This window comes from Hyposmocoma kahamanoa, unplaced genomic scaffold (assembly GCF_003589595.1).
Source record: "Hyposmocoma kahamanoa isolate Upper Pololo Valley unplaced genomic scaffold, ASM358959v1 117, whole genome shotgun sequence".
In the NCBI taxonomy this organism is placed as follows: domain Eukaryota; kingdom Metazoa; phylum Arthropoda; class Insecta; order Lepidoptera; family Cosmopterigidae; genus Hyposmocoma; species Hyposmocoma kahamanoa.
Window position 1 is genome coordinate 831,148 of NW_020653397.1, and position 20,352 is coordinate 851,499.

General features: G+C 36.5%; 1 protein-coding gene across 5 annotated transcripts in view; it reads left to right on the forward strand.

Moving 5' to 3' along the window:
* The window catches only part of LOC113239954 (AMP deaminase 2), a 74,754-nt gene that overhangs the window by 51,689 nt on the left and 2,713 nt on the right, over window positions 1-20,352 (forward strand). For 4 of the 5 annotated variants that reach the window (XM_026477130.1, XM_026477133.1, XM_026477132.1 and 1 more), the window contains exons 3-15: window positions 983-1,145; window positions 3,244-3,430; window positions 3,773-3,995; window positions 4,298-4,517; window positions 5,377-5,481; window positions 5,845-5,976; window positions 6,490-6,653; window positions 7,263-7,386; window positions 7,638-7,804; window positions 9,042-9,162; window positions 9,909-10,082; window positions 11,316-11,426; window positions 11,812-11,949. In XM_026477130.1, the coding sequence (XP_026332915.1) occupies window positions 983-1,145; window positions 3,244-3,430; window positions 3,773-3,995; window positions 4,298-4,517; window positions 5,377-5,481; window positions 5,845-5,976; window positions 6,490-6,653; window positions 7,263-7,386; window positions 7,638-7,804; window positions 9,042-9,162; window positions 9,909-10,082; window positions 11,316-11,426; window positions 11,812-11,949 (2,029 nt within the window). Of the gene's footprint in view, window positions 1-982; window positions 1,146-3,243; window positions 3,431-3,772; window positions 3,996-4,297; window positions 4,518-5,376; window positions 5,482-5,844; window positions 5,977-6,489; window positions 6,654-7,262; window positions 7,387-7,637; window positions 7,805-9,041; window positions 9,163-9,908; window positions 10,083-11,315; window positions 11,427-11,811; window positions 11,950-14,194; window positions 14,938-20,352 lie in introns of those variants that run through there. The other variant, XM_026477134.1, reaches the window with a different exon arrangement.

Below are 20,352 nucleotides of genomic sequence, written 5' to 3' on the forward strand. Positions count from 1 at the left end.
TGGGTCACTTCGATGGGTTCTTGTCGTCCAAATTGCTTACGTAAAAGCTATATTATGTTATGTATAAACATTTAATATACTGTATTTGTGGCGCTATAGTTTTACACCTAGTGTTCAATCAAATTTAAGTGTAATTTGCGTATCTTTAAATTACGATATTGTACAGTCACGATAATGGTATGTTAATCAAAATGTAGGTGAATTATATTTAGTGTAATCGTATTTATAAGGAATTGATTGATTAACCTAGATTTTATCTGTTTTTATCAAGTTAAAAGCACAAGTATTGGTTATAAATGATGCTAATTCCTCGCTATGCGTCAAAATATTTTATCGTTAATAGGATAATGTTTCTTTTGTTATTACTTTGTAATTGATAACTTTTAATGTGGATGTCATCAAATATTTAATTTATTTTTAGAGAGCACCACATTAATGAACACTGGATCGTATTAAACTCAGCAGAATAAGCTTGATAATAAGAACGTACAAGTTTATTCCCGGTTCGGGAATCGAACATGGTAAACGTTCGGCCACGGAGGCAGTTACATTTTAAAGTTAAATTAAAAAGTGTATGCTTTATATATTTTGATTGTTTCTCGATATCAAAATGATACGATTATAAGTAACGGCGTTTATGTGCTTTACACAAGAATCCTGTATAATTAGCGTGACCATACGTTCCGCTTTGAGCGGGATAGTCCCTTTTTTAAGCTTCCCGCTTTCACAAAACAGGACACATAATAAATACAAAAAAATGACGCTAAAACGCAAAATATAAAGGCAGCCCACCAGACTACACAAGATTATTACTAGTTCGTTTTTAATTTTTTTAACCATTTAATATTTCGTAACTATCATAAACTTGTGTTTTATTTTTAAAAACAATAATTAATAACAGATATTCCGTTTTGAGGGAAAAAGTAATGGTCACGTTATGTGATACTTGTATGTTTTCTACATAAAGTATTTTTTATTACAGGGCAGCAGAATGCGGTCAATCAGTTCGTTCATTCGGCGGCAGCGAGGCTGGCTGCGCTACAAACGTGTTCGAGGAGCGCCTGCGCATGGCCGACGAGGACGAGCCCGATGTCGTGCTTCCCCACTTCCAGAGGGTTGCTATTAGTGGAGAGGATACTTCTGGGGTTAGTACCGAATAAAAAATATAATTCAGCAGTGTTACAACTACGCTCTTTGGTGTAATAAGGCCTCATTTATAAAATTGCAACTTTCAAGGATAGAGGTTTAAAAATTATACTATAAACAAAATAACCGATTACTTCACATATACACAAATTCGTTTGTTGCATGTAGTTCGTAGTGCTATTTTTAACCGACTTTAAAAAATAAGGAAGAGGTTCTTAATTCGACTGTATTTTTACTACTACTACTACGGCATTTGTGAACCGGTTTTGTTTATTCTTTTTTTGTTGGAAAGAGGGCACCTCAGTATAGGTCCCATCTAAATTTGAAGAAAATATTAAATCCGATTTCGCGCACTTTCCAATAACCTATTTTAATAATCTCGGTACAGAGTACTAAAAAAACCAACCTCAAAAGTAAGTGGAGTTCCGTCTATTTGCTAAGTTTATTGAAATATCCCCTAGTTCGCCACTATATGGGACTTGACACTGGAGATAATAAAAATCGGTTCTCACTACTCAAAGTATATTGAGAGAAAAACGCCTTGAATTGGAGAAATAGCAAAATCAACCATTAAAGTAATTGCTCCTAAATTAAAGTTAGGCCCTATTTATAAAAATGAATCTTCATGCGTGAACAGCCACCCTTCGAGGTGGATGCTTTTCTTCAAAATGAAATGGGACCACTATGGAAGTACCCCCTTTCCAACAAAAAAAGAATCATGGAAATCGGTTCACAAATACCGGAGTTATCGCGTAACATACGTACAAAAAAAAGAACATACAGACGAATTGAGAACCTCCTCCTTTTTCGAAGTCGGTTAATAAAACTTTGCAAGTAGATGTAATTCGACGAACTTTTGAGGTCGTTTTTTTATAAGAAAAGTTACAATTACTATGACTTCCATGTGACAAAAACAATTTTTGACATATGACGTAACATGTGGCTTCAGTTTCTTTTTAATTTAACGAAACTGACATCATATCAATATCATTGACAAAATCATTGGCGAAATCGCCATTTTTTTTTGTATAATTTTTAAAATAATGTTAAACTACCGTACATAGTTATTTTTACATGACATTGGCAAAATCATTGATTATTTCAATGGGGCCATAACATTTAAAAGAAGAAGAAGAAGAACGAAACTGACACTGGCGATGATCGCCATAATGTTTATATTATTCTTATAAAACTGACGCTGGCACAAACCTAGTGGCTGCCACAAAGTAAATAATAATAATAACAACAGCGTCACTTCGGTTTGTACTGTGGGCAATGTGTGAGGAGGCGCCAGTTTCGATTCCCAGTAGGACCTAGAAATTGCTTCTTCCATTCCTCTGATAGTCATAGTACAGGGTTTGAAACCAGGTCATTGGTGTGATTGTCTGGCACATTTAGTGATGATTTAAATTAAATGAACTTTTTTACTTACGTTTTTGGGTCCCCTTGACCTGCTTCACTTTACAGTTATCAATATTTTCATAAAAGCCTTTTTACTCTTCTCAAAACGAACTCTAGAGTCCAGAACCTACTTTGAGGCCGTCCTCCTTAACAGTGAAAGTAAAAAGATACTTATCGTTAAATTCTGATTCTTAGCATCCTACTTTCACTGATTTGCTACAAATTATAATAATTTGGTCCTTCGAGCCGGATATTGGTGCTGTATCCTAAGCGGTTTGGTTATTCTTAAACTTTTAAATGTAAAAATTGAAATGTTTTTGAACGATCGAACACCAAGAAACATTTTCTTCGACCCGATGGGATTTGAACACTAACGGCACTGAAAGCCGCAAAACCAGTACAAAAGTCTATAATAAAAACACAATAGGAGAATTTTGTCAACTCTATAATTTAACCTGTAGTTTATTTGGTATAAAGCAGTGCTACGGTTCAGCGTGGTCATGAGTTCAAGTCCCATCGGATCGAAGAAAATTTTTCTTTCTGTAATGTAAGCTTGTAACTAATTTTTACAAGGAATGTCACCTGTGCTATACTATGAGTCCAAGGTACAGTCCTCCGATGATTCAAAGGTTACAAATGTCAGATACGAAGTTTTCCAACAAAACGCAAACTCATGAACACTAAACTTATAAACAGGTACCACTAGAAGATCTCCAACAAGCGTCATCCTTACTCGTGCAAGCGTTGGAGATCCGCAAGAAATACATGGCGATGTCAAAGCAGAGCTTCGCTCACATCACCAGCCGGTTTATCCACAGCATGGACGTCAACGCGACTCGTAACCACACACCTAGTGTTAAAGTGCCTAAGAGTCATATTGCAGGTGAGAATTTGTAAAGATAGGAAATTAATTTACAGACAGAAGAAGGAAATTCGGAAAGGATGGAAATATCGTGTCTTGGCTCGGAGCAAAAATGATAAAACGTTGGCTGCAGTGGCTGCAACTGTCCGGGCTTCTCTGAAAAACAAATGAACGCGATTTAGATCAGAAAAATCCTGTCATTTGCATTGTGCAATAAACGCCAAAATCGAGTTCTTAAATAAAATGGTGACCAGTTCGCTATTGACAGTCAACAAGGATGTTTTAACAGAATTTCTCGATTATTGCAAAAGGTTCATTGTTTTCGTTTTTGGGAAATACTACAAATTCGACTTCTGTTGCTAGATCATCTTGTCCATCCACCCCCAATGGAAGATAAGGATCCCTGGTGGGACTGTCCATACCCTTCTGCCAAAGGGTACACCATCCGTGCCGACGAAGGTGTCTTCAACCTTTACAAGATGGATGAAAACGGAGTCGAGACCAGACTGCCTTACGAGTATATCAATCTGGCGCAGTACATACAGGATAAGAATATTATGTGCAATATGATCGCTGATGGACCACTGTAAGTACTTACAATTGAATTTATATCAATTATTGTTTTGTGTCCTACAGAATTTTGGCCAATGTCCATTTTTTCTGATAGGTGATGAAGCCATCTGCTATATAAAAGAGATTGAATTACTGACTGAATTTTTCCTTTATAATTAGAAGATGTAGATGGACTGGAAATCCAGAAATACGTAAGATTCAAGATTACAATTTCCGTTTAATGTTTGAACTGTTAAATTATCTCTACTGAAACTTTATTAGATTGCTCTCTCTTCACTTAATTGAGTGGTTGTTTTATTGCATCTCCTGCGACAGGAAATCATTCTGCTACCGGCGTCTGAGCTACCTCTCTTCCAAGTTCCAATTGCACGTGTTGCTAAACGAGCTGAGGGAACTAGCTTCGCAGAAGGCAGTGCCCCATAGAGACTTCTACAACATTAGAAAAGTGGACACTCATATCCACGCCGCGTCTTGCATGAACCAGAAGCATCTGCTTCGATTTATCAAGAAAACCCTCAAAAACCATGCCGATGAGGTGAGATGTTTAGAAATATTCTTGAAACAGTTATGGACATAGTTGATTACTTCACTTAACTAAATAGGCACAGCTCTTCCAGGTTTTTTATTTTGATTTACATAAATTATACATAATTTATTTTACAGGGGGATAAAAGAAACCACTGACCATTTTAAAGGAGCATACTGTATAATGGAAATAAAAAATACATGTTCGGTTTTTTTTTCAAATACTTAATAAATAAAAAAGTTATGACGTGTCAAAGTTTTCCGAAAAATTGTGAACAGTATCGATACTCGATGATTAGCAGACGCCGTTGCTATAGCAACAAGAGCGGTGTGGGGCTGTGGGCCCCACACTTACTATGTTGAGGTAACCATGCGCTAAAAGTTATCGGGAAATATTAACAAAAAAATGGGGAAGTGTTCTATTACTGAATCTTATGCACAGGAAAAAAAATGGCCAGTAATTTTTTTATCACCCTGTATTAACAGTGACATCACCACCATCATGAACTATTTCTTCCCATATTCAAGCATGGGTCACCTCCAAAGAGAGGGTTTTCTTAGGTTATAGTCCGCCACGCTGTCCCAATACGTAGTTGGGGACTTCTCAAGTTGTCTAAGGCTTGTGAACCTCTTCGACATGCAGGCGTCATCACGGTATTTTCTTTCATCGTTCGAGAGGTATTGGTACTAGACATTTACAAGTATGTATATGTACGTTATTCGTCCTCCCATTGGGCTGCCATCGTCCTAACAGTGAATTTATAGTAGTTATTTTTACAACTTCCTGGATTTAAAGGACACATAACAAAGCAATTGCGGCCCATATGATCATAATCGCTATGTCCCTTTCATAGTCGTTCTTATTCCAGGTGGTAACGTTGCACAAAGGAACGCCAATGACATTGAAGGCTGTCTTCCAGTCGATGAATCTCAGCACTTATGACCTCACCGTCGATATGCTTGACGTTCATGCGGTAAGTGTATCAGTATTTTTGGACTATTATAGAACCCAGAAAATGCAACGTGGACCAATGAACTGGCGACGGTTGTGGGAATCTGCTGGATATTAGCGGCGAAGGTCAATCTTCGTAGCGATCTTTGGGCGAGTCTTTCGGCGGAAATGATCATAGCAGAATCTAGTACTGTGTGATCTGTATTACGCAATTTGAAGAATAAACTGGAAAATTGCGATGTCCTATTGAAAACCTTAAACGAATGTTAATTGGGAGCAAGTGCGCCCAGGAACGTCCACCATGATTTTTTTGGGAGTCTTAGCACACTATACAGATGATGATGTCGGAATTTGTTGCTGAAGCAAGTTCTTGTGCTTGTTCCAGGACCGCAACACATTCCATCGCTTCGACAAGTTTAACGCGAAGTACAACCCCATAGGCGAAAGCAGGCTGAGAGAAGTTTTCCTCAAAACTGACAACTACATGAACGGAAAATACTTCGCCAGAATCATTAAGGTGAGTAATTCTTTACTTACTTTCATTCACTTCTTTGCTGAACACAGAGGAATCGAAAAATTAGCTTTGTTTCAGCTTCTGGAAGTTAATTTTGCTCCATAAATAGGATTGCTACTATAGACGGGAAAAACGAAGAAAAAAACAAAAAGTTGTGTTCTATTAGAAGTTCTAAATTGGAGCCCTAATCAGAGGTGGTTGACGATTACTCCACCGACAACAGCATAACTCTTAAAAGAAAAGAAGAAGAACAGTAAATCTCTTTAATTTTCTGCAGATTGAACATGTTCAGTAGCAAAATGTTGTATTTGAGGTCCACTCCCGGAATTTGGCTGGGCGTAAGAGCTCATTTGTGGAAACTGCAGTACAATATTCTGGCATTGAAAGCAGATTTATTTGTTGCGAAGTTTTTAACGTTGTCTAAATATGTTCTTGTTGAAATACGAGTAAAGCTTAAAGCTTGTGCTACGGGAAACGTACCGTTTCTGAAGCCTCGTCTTCTGCTTGTGTGCACAGGAAGTGGCGTCAGACCTGGAAGAGAGCAAGTACCAGAACGCGGAGCTGCGCCTGTCCATCTACGGCAAGAGCCGCACCGAGTGGGCCAACCTGGCGAAGTGGGCCATCCAGTACAAGGTGTACTCCGACAATATACGCTGGCTTATTCAGATCCCGAGGCTCTAGTAAGTTTGCATGTCGTTGTACAACTCTATAAACTCATATACTTACCACTGCAGCGCACGTGTCTCCTGTCATCTAGCTATCAAGTCCAATCTTAATGACTAAACGACGACATACTCTTATGCCTTGTGTGAGGTTGCTTCTTGATGTTGAAGCTGAGAAACGCTTGCGAAGCATGTTCCTGATCATTTGATTAGAGTGCACGAAGTGACTTCCTTGTCACGATGCTGGCCACTTTTAAAATTTTGAATCGCTCTCGAATTCCTTATCCTTCCATTATTCTTACATTGCTTCATTCTATCATCACTCCCATCAATATTCTCGAAGCGAGGAGACGTACTCATGGATTATCCTCATGTAAAACTCTAACTTCACTTGATTTATTGTTTTTAAATCATTAGATGCACGTATCCTATTTTATTACCCTCTTGGGGCATTTATATTGTTTGCACCTTTTTTATATCATTTTATTATTTCTTGTTGCAGCCTTTCTTCATCGTTTTCTGTTTTTTAAATTTACGTGGACCGACCCCTTCTTTTTTGGTTCCGCTAAGGTTAGGCTACATCCCTTAAGACTATCTGGATACTAAACGACTCAATTTGTCTTCCAGCGATATCTTCAAATCGAACAAGATCATTAACAATGTACAAGAGTTCCTAAGCAACATCTTCCAGCCTCTATTCGAGGTGACCAACGACCCCAACAGCAACATTGAGCTGCACAAATTCCTCATTGTAAGTTTCTGTCATATTATGTGATCGCGAATATTTACACAGATTTTAGACGTTTAGTGACCAAGCCGCTACGTTGGCAACCCTGGATGTTAAGCAACAATGTGGCCGACGACGTTTAATTAGTAAATGCCTATTGATTCTAGTCTTCAATAGGCCTATGAAGCTTCCGGGAAATACAGATAAAATCCACTCTTTTGCGGTTTAGGTTATGTTTAATAATGTTCAGCCAAATAATCCAAGTTTCCCTGCAGCATGTGATAGGTTTCGACAGCGTGGACGACGAGTCGAAACCCGAAAACCCTATGCTGGACGCTGAAGTGAAGAGACCCCAAGATTGGGATGATGAAGAGAATCCTCCCTACGCGTATTACCTGTACTACATGTACGCGAATATGACTGTATTGAATCAGTTTAGAGAGTGAGTTTTGTTTTATTTCTATTCTGTGGAAATTAAAATGTATATTTATATTGTTCGAGTTTAAGGTTAATTTAATTATTTTCAACTTTGTGAAAGAATAACTATACGACTATACGTTTTTCGTACACCGCGTATCGCTTTTCCCCTAGTACTTTTCTCGGGCATATGAGGTTAACTGGTATATCATATGTATATGTATCAGACATGAACCAAAAACTCAAGAGGATAGCTAATAGCGATACAAGATGGCATAGTTGGTTATTTAGTGCCTGTTGGTATACATCAGTGAGTACTAAATAGCTATTTTTGTAACTAATTTGTTTTACATTGACAAGCTGCAATTTATCAAAGTCACTCTAATTTCTAGTGCTGATAAACAAATCAACTAGATAGCACTTACTGCACTAATTTTTATGGATAGTGACGGCTGTTTTAGGATTAGCGCCATCTACCCACATTAGGAAGCGTTAATTTGTAATTTAGTTAGTAACACACACTGCCATCTTTTGCATAACGCCACAGTACAGGAAATAACTTTAGCTCGTGATCAATATTGGAATAATATTACAAGGAAAAAAACAGACTTTATTTTTCATATTAAAGAGGAATTAATTGATATCCAGAGTCGTTTACGTAATATAAACAACTTAGTGATCAGCGCCATCTAGATGTAAGACGGAATTTTAACTTTTTTCGGAGCTACGATCTGTATTATGGAGATTTAGCAACCCCCTTGATTTATTGGTCCATGGTATCGGACAAACAAGTTGCCAGTTCTTGGGTCTCTTGGTTTGACAAACACTTGAAGCACGTGAACTATCCTTAGGAGAGCTACAATCTCCTTAGCATGATGTTATCTCATAGGAAATGAAACTATTTTTCATCGCGTATATTTGTTTTTTCCAAACAAACCAACGGTTCGGGCCCTTTACAGGTTAACCGTGACCATGAGGCCTGCTAAGCGATTTAAATCCGGAAAAATAGTTTAATTTCCTATGTATAACAATCGCGAAACCTAAGAACTCGATACGATGTTATCTTTTTTAGTTTGAAAGATATTTTACAAATTACTTTTTATTGGGTAAGAAAAACCAGGTCAAGAGTACCTTTAACTGACGAGCTTGTATGCAAGCAATTAGTGTTTATGAGGTGAAAGATGTATTAGGAGCGCAGCAAGTGGAAAGTTGGGTGCGAAATATTTGGGTTCTTTTAAACTTGTATAATAATGTATTTTCAGGGAACAAGGATTGAATACTTTCGTACTGCGACCGCATTGCGGTGAAGCTGGCCCAGTGCAGCATTTAGTATGCGGCTTCATGCTGGCCGAGAATATCTCGCACGGCCTGCTTTTGAGGAAGGTAAGAAATATAATAATACCTGTGCTGAAGTCACTTTTAAGTCGTATCCGGGTTATCAAGTCTTAGAGCGACTCTTGCTTGCGACCTTGGAACGGTGTAGGAATACCTGCCTACGTGATATTCGTTGCCTTCTTCTTCCTGTCTATCCCACGTGGGATCGACACAACATGTGTTTTTCTTCCACTCTCCCCTACCGACCTTCATTTCCATACTCACACCTTTCTTATCCATGTCATCTTTCACATGCATCTTTTCTTTGACCTTCCTGTCCCCTTGTATCTCTACATGTCCATACAAGTGACATGTCCATCCCACGTTATAATCGTTGACTTAAAGTTATGGTTATCAATTAATCATCTAATAATACGAAAGTAAAACGTGTTTTCAAGTCAGTTTTTTTAACAAATAACTCAAGACACCGTGTGAAAAATAGATAATGATGAAGTGCCAAGTCTGATGGACATACCTTGTTGACTTCAAGTTTTGTTGTTGAATATCCCTTGGCTTCGCGAGTTCATTTATGAGCTCAAATACCATCTGGTCTAATACCGCATTATCAACCTTTATTTGTCAAGTTTTTGACAATTAAGTTTCTTTTATCGTTTGTCTACTTATCTGTTTTTTTTTCAAACATTGCTCGTTTCAGGTTCTTTATAGGTCCCGTGGTCTTTACAGGTCTGACAGGTAAGCAATTTGGATCCGAAGAATAAATTAATTAAATTTCCAATACTTGTATTTGTCTCCAGGTGCCTGTCCTTCAGTACCTGTACTACCTGGCCCAGATCTACATCGCGATGTCTCCCCTGAGCAACAACTCTCTGTTCTTGAACTACCACCGCAACCCTCTGCCGGAATTTCTCGCTAGGGGCCTCTGCATCACGCTGAGTACTGACGATCCATTGCAGTTCCACTTTACTAAGGTTGGTGTCAAGTTTACGAAAGATATCTTTAAGACGAAATGGTATCGTGCTTGCCAACTATTTAAAGCGTGTGAGGTAGACGCGGAGAAGTACTCCAATAAATTCATAGGATGATATTTAAACATGTCTTTTAGAAACTTCTCTGACTGTAAAATAAACTCATAATCACCTGATGTATTTATTACTAAACCAGGGAAGGAAAATTTAATTGAAGTGTCTTTAATTACAATGGAATGAATTGGATTTTTCTGTTAATGAATTTTGTTAGAATATGAAAATTTTGGGAACCGTTGTGATTTTTTGTTATCGAGGGAAGTTTAGTCAGTCGTGTTTCGAGCCCCACAGTTCACTACCGGTATTTCCCGTTTTCGAAAATCCGATTTTCGTGTTGTCAAAACTCATCAAGACGTCTATTTTGGGCCTCACTTTACCTTAGGCTGCTAACAGATTGGCTGCATGTTTGTAGTTAATGCGTGAAGTCGTTATCAACTTCATGCAGTCGAAATCGACTTTATGCAGTTAATGCGTGAACTGGTTGATAATGGCTTCCCGCATTAACTGCAAATATGCAGTCAAACTGTTAGCAGTCTTAAGGATAACGCTTTGGTAAGAGTCTTCAGTCTGCTCTTGAGACTGGTAAGAAAAATTTACAATGACCTAGTTCAGCGTAGATACGTGGATTATAAATAGCGCTATGAAAGATAAAGCGATTTTTTTTTGTTTTTTATTTGACTATATACATTTTTTTTATGTACAATAGATACACGCTTGACTGCGGTCAAGGTTGACTGAGGTTATGACCTAAAACAATAACAACATTTGTTAAAAAAACGCCTCTTCATTCTAGCCTTGAATAACCCCAAATTTTCGGGAAATGCAGACAATAGTATGTTCAATGCCCTTGCCGTATGTAATGGAAGGAAGCTAAGAGTTCTTGTGAATGGGTGGTGGTATATCAACGACATTAGGATGGAGTGTGATATTTTTATTTATTCACTAAATGATTCTCAGCACGGACAGGTTTCTTGCTAGGACATCAGGTCATGGCTTAATATTCGCCCTCAAAATGTTCAGAAGTTACATTACATACCCTCTATTATCACGGGATAGTGACAAAAAGTCGTACCGATGCGACAACTGCAGCTGCTCAGAATCGTGCCCACGAGATTATTTCATAGCAAGAACGAAAAAGCGGCGATTGCTTCAACGCATTCAAGTGTATGTCCCTTGCAGGAGCCGCTGATGGAGGAGTATAGCATCGCGGCGCAAGTGTGGAAGCTGAGCTCGTGCGATATGTGCGAGCTGGCTCTTAACTCCGTGCTCATGTCCGGATTCCCGCACGAGGTACTTTCTCCACTCTTAGTATACAACGACTAATACTTCTCGTGTACAACCCGTCCACGAGGTTTCTATACCTCTCTTTCTTCGATAACGAAGACATCACACTTATCAGCGCGGATCACGTGTCATTACTTGTTGGATTAGGCCCTAGATCATTCAACCAATTAGGTTGGTCAGAAAAAGTGTTGTCTCCATGCAACAAAATAAAAAACCCTCGTTTTAATGACCATTGAGTTTCGTTTCGACCCGGAAGATGCATCTGGACACAGGCCGGCAACGATTCTGCTTACTGCTGAAATGTGTGGTGATTTCCTAATTTTGGATAATGTCTGTCTTATGGGATGGCTCGACATACTCTCATTCCCATATTCCGTTTCATATACGTCAGATGAAGCAGTATTGGCTCGGCCCGAACTATGTGAAGGAAGGCGTGGCAGGCAACGACATCTCTCGCACCAACGTACCCGACATTCGGGTCTCGTTCCGTCACGAAACGCTTCTCGATGAGCTGACCAACATCTTCAAGGTAAGCTGTTTATTACTATCCTTACATACGGATGTAGAGCGGCTGCATATTTTGAAGAATATGGTCACTGCGTGGCACTTACTCTGGCCACTAAATGCCAATAGTTGTTAGAACGTGACGGTCTTCTTGAAATTTCAAAGAACGCAACCGTCCTTGAGATATCTGAGCTTTGAAACTGAGTTCAGGGTCACGCTTTTGACACTCAAATCTAACTTATTCTCGCTTGCTCTAGCGTGGGTAGTTGTATACGTCTGGATGTTGAGCTCGAGTCTCACACCAGCACAGAAAGAGATAGAGGAAAATTTAAAGATTCTTACGATAATGCTATTTTCTAACCCCTGTTAAGCTCTAATCGTATTTGTTTGGATCCCTTATAAGATTTTTTACTAAACTCTTTTAATTGTCCGGGTTTTATATGTCTGCCGTGTTGCTTAATATATGTATTTGTTTGTACGTCACTGCAAGCATACACAATATTGAACCTCGGAATTGTGCGACCAAAATGACAATATTGCTTTTGGTCCTTCGAGTCGGATCTGAACCATTTTGACACAATTTAACTCGAGATTCGAATTTGTGTTAAAAGTTAACATGTCCACTTACATCGTCTGCTTTGGGGTAGACATTTGAGCAAAGCGTCAGTGGAGCTGAGGCATAATGGTAGATTTATACCGCAGTCTCGATAATAATATGACGAAATTGGAAAGGTAAAGTTTTTCAGTAACTGGCAAAACTATATCTTTTTCATATATTTGTCAAACCAGTCAAGTGGCATTTACTTCCGGTGCCACATACCTATTTTATGTTAAATCTGTTTTTTTCACCCAAAAATTTCCTTTTTCAATTCGTCATTTTATAGTTGAGTATGTCAGGATCGCTGCCATTGGATGTTTTTTCATTCATTCCCATAGAGCTTATGTCGCCTTTTGATCACCTTTGGCGCTTTACTCAATCGGTCTGCTTTAACTTGTCAAAAGTTTAAATCAGTGTTATGTTACCTAAAAAGGGAATTCGCTGTCGGCGATTGTATAGTTCGAAATTATCACTTTCCCCATCAATTTTCGAGCTTTATTTGTGCTCATACCAAAAGCAAATAAAGCAATTTGGACTCAATTTAAATTGCCAATAAACGAAATGGGAGAAATGGGCCTTAAAGAACGGAATGGGCCTTAAAGTCCGTATTAATAATCAGCTCCTAAGCCTGGTATTAATATCGAGATCAGAGTCATCTCAGATGGAGATGTCGCTCCGATCTCGATATGCATCTCAAAATCAAAATGTTTCATTCAAATTAATTTTCAGGTTAGTTTTCTGTAACTAATTTCGGTGCCAATTTTTATTATTCTAATATTCTAGAATATTATCGTGAAGTATTATTTAATATTTCATGACAGTTATACTCGAAGACTTAAATAATAAAAATTAACGAAATTAGGTAAAGGAAATTGACTTGAAAATTACCCTTAACATCTAACGCGCGCTTGGCTTCGAGCAGATCCAGTAATATTTCTTGCCTTAAGTAAATACGTGTGTATTCCATTATTTCGTGTAAAGTCCACTGTACTGTTTAAAACCTATTGTCTTCGTAGAATGTAAAATATATCTGAGATTTGGCTTTGTCTGAAACCCTTAAAGTGAACACAGCAGGATTGGTTGCATAGTACCAACTCTAAAAGACTATCACCATCGACATCTTGGATGATATCATCTCTAGTGACCAATATCAAGCCCTTACTAAAAAAAGAACTTGATAAATGGTCTTAGCTTAATCAGTAAGTGACATTTACGAAATTTTGACAACTCTCAAATTATACGCAATCAATGAGCACTTAATCGTACACTGGGAGTATATTTATTAATAAGTCAGTTGTCTTACAAGATTTAAATGTTGTTTCTGCACTATTAATTCAGGCCTATGTATTATTTCATTGCTATGCCAATGATCCTAGCCTTTTTGACAATTTATCGAATTTCATTCCATGGGTAGGTACATCAAGTGTGATTCTTTTGAAAGGGACAGTAAGGGAAATCCGAAAACATGGCGGGAAACTGTGTAAGGAACGATTAATTCTTTTTTTTGTGAAAAGCCAAGTGAGTCGTTCATAAAAATGAATAAATATTATATATACGTATATATTACCAATACTATGCTTGAGATGGCTTTATTAATACGGACCTATGTTAATCAAAATTAAAGAGTATATTTTATCAAAATAAAATGCTAAAGCAAATGGTAACATTTCAGGAGGGTATGTCAACTCGTCGATAGACATCCACAAGCAGAACAGTGGATGGCGCAACGAATATAACCGCTACAAATATTAAACATTTTTATTTTAACAACCTAATCATTTGAGCCCCGATTTGTGAAAAGCTTTAAGGTTGCCACACTAGCGTTAGGCACCCGTCAGCACCGTTGTTACATTAAAAGCTGCCAAACTTTCTAAGATCCTTTACTTCTTTATAAGTATTTTAACTAACTAGTCTACGTTATCTAGAGGTTATACCTCTCTGGTATATAAACTAAAATTATAGTCGGATTTTTAATTAGGTAGGAAAATATGACGTTTAGTGGGTTGCCAGTTTTTAATGCAATAGAAACAGTGTTGTCTTAAAAGATCAATTTCTCTGGTTCACTCAGTAGGTCGTCAAGATTAATTAAATATTTATTTTAGTATGTGCCGACTCGGTCTGTAGTTCAGTTGGTAAGAGCAGAGCCCCTGGTGTTGCAGCAGATGGTAGTTCGAATTTTTTTGTGATGTTTGACTTTTGTATCAATAATAATAAATTAAATATTGTTAATAATTTTTACGAGTCAATTTTTAAAAACATGGACATTAGGAAAATGGTAGAAGTAAAGTCGACTAGTAAAGTAATAATTACTTTGCTTTGTAATTACTATTTAAAAAATTTTTCACTGTCTGCTTAGAAATTTTGTTTAGTAGATTAATAGTAAAAAATCTTTAACGTTTATTATTAGCTAATTCATTTTCAGTGAGTTCATTGATAATTGATCTAAATACAATATATATTTTTCTAAATACATACCATCAAAATGCTAAACTACCAACATGGTAACGTTATTTTTCATAGTTGTTATCTATAATTAAAACTCCGACTATATTCCATTTTTTATACTTCAAGTGGCTTTTGAACGTAAAAAATACAACAAAGAAACATGCAAATTAAAAAGAATATAACAATCGGGGCTGAAAATAGCGCAGTTAAATGTTTCTCTAATAAATTTTAGCTTTTTTTAATCCTATAGAAAGAATAATTACAGGGCTGCACGTGCCCCAAATCAATGTTTATTGTTAGTATAACAATTTTAAGCGTACATTTTCCTTTTTACATTATTATATATATTTTATTCTTATTATAAAAATAGATATTTATTTATATCTATAAATAATTCGCATCTCGCACTGTTTGTCCCTTATTTATCAAAGATCAGCGACACAATTTTTATGTTCTCCACTAAATAAGCGGCCGTTGAAGTGGTAAATAATTTATTATTATCCTTTACTCTCACGATAATCTACTGACCAAGTGAAAAGCACTCGTTATTCTTATACAGCTCTAACATTAAAGCGGTATGTCTTTCTTAAAGACAGAATTGCAAGAGCATTTGAAATTACATAGCTGCTTAAGCCGATTTCGCTGTATCGGCTTCGATTTTTACACCGATACTGCGCCGAAGTTTTTAACGCTCTGTCTGCGGAGATCCTTAACTGTTATAAATAGGAAGAGTACGCTTGAAATTGTAAATCGCGTAGTTTATAAGCTAAAGTACCCTAAAACTAGTTCAAATAGTTCCCACATTGTGATATATAGTCTATACAAATACGAAAGTGCCATTTCCAACGTTAATTCCTTGTAATAACGAATTGTCGAGTCAAGCTTGTATTAATCCTATTAACTACTTCTTAACTTCTATACCACTTACCGTCGGCCAAATTTAGTAATCTAATTATGTCTAATTGGGCTTTTCGTTTAACAGAATGTTAATCAAAAGTTAAGTAGTGTTCAATGGCCCGAGCAAACCTGTACCACCCATAAGATCTCAGCGAGTCCCACAGAAATCTAAATATTGCCTATTTTGTTACTTAAAATTACAATTAATAAAGCAACATCTCTATTCAGCTGTTGGTAGCTGTAAAGGTACCGGTAGATTGAGTGAAGAAGTAGATTTCTCACAGATGGCGCTACGGCAAAAAAGTCGTTAAAAATAAAAAACAAAGATCTGCAACAAGCACAGAACAATTCGTAAGGTCTGTTAGTTCGTTCCGTGGCCTAGTTGGCATAGATAGATAGATAGATATACACTTTATTGTTCACACACAAGAACAAAAACAGTACACAGACAGCTTAAAACTAATGTTCTTCCAATGAACTTCCAGACAACCTTTGCGATATAGGAAAACTAATCAGAGCGGGACACGTAGTGTACCAATAGCACAATTTGAATTGTATAGAAAAACTATAATTAACATTATATTTTGTCAAATAATAAATAACGATATGGTATACTTACATGTATATTAGTATGTATAAATATACCTAAATAACGTTATACTTACTAATAAATAAATACACGTTGCAGACTAGTACAGTGTCAGAAGATATTTACGCAACCCAGTTTTGAAAATGGGAAGCGACTTTGAATGTCAGATTTCAGACGGAAGTTCGTTCCATAGTTGTGCAGCCTTAAACGTAAAAGAGTTTTTGAAATACTCCAAGCGAGTGAAAGGTGGTTTCAGTAGGTAGCTAGCATTGTGTCTGGCATGGTTGGCTGGAAGACGTTGGTTCAAATCCAGCCGGATCGAAAGATTTTTTTCATAGTGTTCGATCTTTGTATTAATAATTATTGTCTATTTATTTAGATATCTGTGGCGAGTTCGTAGTAAACGTTCCAGGGTTTCTATTACCCGTAGAACTAATGGAAATGTTCAGGGAAAGCTTTAGACAATGTTATTTGCTCGGACAACATCACGTGTTACACGACGAAAGAAATCAGCTATTCTTACCTACTCATCTAAAATTAAAGTTCTGGGTTTATTGAAATGAATTTTATTGGATCTCAAACGTAAACAGATGTGACAATATGTCAAATGGTTTCTTAGCTCTTTTTCTTAGAATAAGTCTAATTTCAAATGTACTGGTCCCTCAGCGAATTTAGAGGCTTTTGTATTTGTATATCGTGTTTGTTTTATGTGATTAGTGCATTTGTCAACATATTATTTGTGTATCTTAACTAGAATGCTCAGTTTTCTGCAATATCCTATTCTAATCTAGAATATCTTTTGTGATTTCTATAATCATAGGTACAATATACAATATAAAAGTTCGGATTGTGTGTCAATAAACCACGTTAAAAAACTGTTAACGGATTTGGATGAAACGGATCGTTTGTCGGTTTTCAATATAGTTCCACCCTCACCATCCTCTTTCGGTTGACTAGAAACAATTCCGGCTTGGCGCCCGAGTGCACCGTGTAGCAAACCATGGAAATATCTATTAAGGACTGTTAACGAAACTCAGAAATCAATTTTAAAGATTTATTCCTTTATGTCAATTTTAATCACAATTTACTATAATCACGACGAGACCAATAACAGTCAATTTATCTGAATAAAAAGCAGTATTTTACAACGCCGATGGAAGGAGACGTCAGTCGCACACCAAGCGCTAGGAAGAAGTGAGTGTGCGCCACATACTAAGTCTAAGACTTTTACGTCTTAGACGTCGGTATGCGGATCGCGAGCCTAAAATGTAGATGGGCAGGACATGTCCGTAGGCGGGATGATGACCGATGGACCAAGGCGGTCACTGATTGATACCCGGTAGGAGCGAAACGTCCTCGAGGCAGACCACCTGTTAGAATCTGCTAGGTGGTCGGACTCGCACGAGACTAATTAAGCTGGCGTGTAAAAGAGTTGACCTATACCCAGCAGTGGGTGTCTATAACAATTATTCTAAAAAAGGTGTTACATAAAATTAGAAAATCTCCGACTGAAATTAAAATAATCTTTATTTCATAGGCAAGCATATTTATATTTGAAATAGATTAAACTCTTCGTAAGACAAATTCCCCTGAGAAGGAGCAAGAAACGTAAATAAAAACTTTGCACACATATATAATTTACAATATTTATTTCAAATGTCATAGATTAAATGAATTAGGGCTTAAGATTTTCAAATTAAAACTGCATATCGATGCCTTATTTTCTCAAACTCGTATCTTATAAAGAGTGATAATTTTGGAGATGGCAAAACTGTTAACATTTCAATAACTTTGTGCTTTAACATACGAGTTCAGACGTGAATATTTTCTACTGCCTTTTTTATTACTAACAGACGATTAGCTGGAGTTACAATATAAGTACGAGACTGTCAGGAAAGGTAGTTCTGTTTTAAATACTCCAAACTTTTGTATTTATTTAAAACAAGTGCATTTATAATGAAAATTATTCATTTTAAAGGTAATTACGACAAATATAATGTTGACAAATGTTACTAAATAACTATATGTGTAATGCTTACGTTGTGAACGTTGTGTTAATTTTTTATAATCATTTTGTTAAAAATATACTTTACACGTACGATGTTAGAATCTCATACACTTTATTACTCGTGTTTAACTTAACAAATGTTTATTTAAGCTTGAAAATCAATAAAGACTAAATGTTTAACTATATATTCATGTGAATTAACAAAAATATTCTCACATTTTTATGAATGTAAAAATTACAAAAGCAAATAAGTTAACTTCATTCCATTAAATCACGTTTTAGGTTTTCGCGATTGTTACGTAAAGAAAAGGAAACTATTGTTTTGGATGTAAATCGCGTTTTTCTTCCAAACCAACGAACGTTTCTGGTCATCTTGACGACTTTACCATTTCATTCAGGCATTTCATTCAAATAAGGCGGTAAATAAGGAATTACGACCGAGACTCTGTTAGAATTACGACCGAGGCTTTCGGAGTCGAGGTTCGTAATTCCCGTACCGTCCGTGAAATATAGGTACAATGTTTTTCATCACACTTGCAAATAAATAGTATAATCGCATGCGGGCTAACTTGACTATAATGCCCCAAATAAAACCCTCGGACCTTTTTTCTTCTCAATACAGCCATAATCGGCCTTTTGTCACAAATTCTTTGCAATTCTTATTTTTACCACAAACGGATTAACTTATTTGCATTGTAATGTGATGATAAAAGTTATTCTAACCTTACATAACCTCAAAGTTACACTTTTCCTGTTAATTCAAACATAACTTAGTTCAGTTATACAGTACCGGTACAGTAATATACTTTACTATGAAAATAAATGATTAATGTCAAACATTTCTATGTACACACGCCAGCACATCAAGCTATACATTGACGTATCTCGTTCCGTTGGACAGGAGGCGATTTTCGAACAAAAAAGTGTAGTCTGATGTGCCGTTGTCCGTACAATAACAAAATTTTACAAAAATTGTACCGACAGAACTGAACGTTATTAGTGTTGTTGGAAATAAAAATTATTCAATAAACTTTTTGTGATTTATTAATTTGTTACCTTAACAACTTAGTAACAATTATGTTCATCGTTGAATCTGCATGTTGTTGACTATAAATCTGAAGTCATAAGTATAGCAAGTTTTAGTTACAAGTTATTAAACTATAACGCTTTTTATTAAGTACTCAAAGAACACACTCAGCGTCAGGTTTAAGCTACACATACACAACTGTCATTTTTTAAACTGCAAATTTACACGTTACAGAATGATACCTCTAATGATTACTATGCCAACTTAATTTTTTGGTTATTTTCTGTTTATTCGAATTTTGTGAAAAAGAAATAAAGGAACAAACAAACAAAAAAGTCGGGGTAGTGCTCATTGGAGGAGGTATCGAAAAGAAAAACTCATGATTTAAGGACCACGGACTTGTTCGAAACAAATGTCGAGCAAAAATCCAACTTATTATACGTGAGTTGTCCGCGTTAGTTTAGTTAATATATCCGAAGCTCACGGTGGCTTTCTATTTAAAATAGACGTGCTTGTTGTTGTATTTTGTTTCTTAGAACAAGAGTGTCTTAAATTCAGAATTGTTCAGCATTTAATTTCTATTTTATAATCATGTCTCCTATAATCGAGATGCCAATGATTGATGACACGGATCAAGGGTAATTTTCATGTTAGTTTGCTCTACCCTATTTCGGGGGCAATTTCTGTTCTTTAAATATTGTAGAATATTATCACGAAGTGTTAACCTGAAATATGATGTTAAATTTCTCGTTAATTTACTAAAATGCTTAAATAATAAAAAAATGACACCGAAATTAGGTAGGGAAAACTAACTACTAACTAACTAAACTAACCTGAAAATCACCCTTGATTCGCGATGTCGGC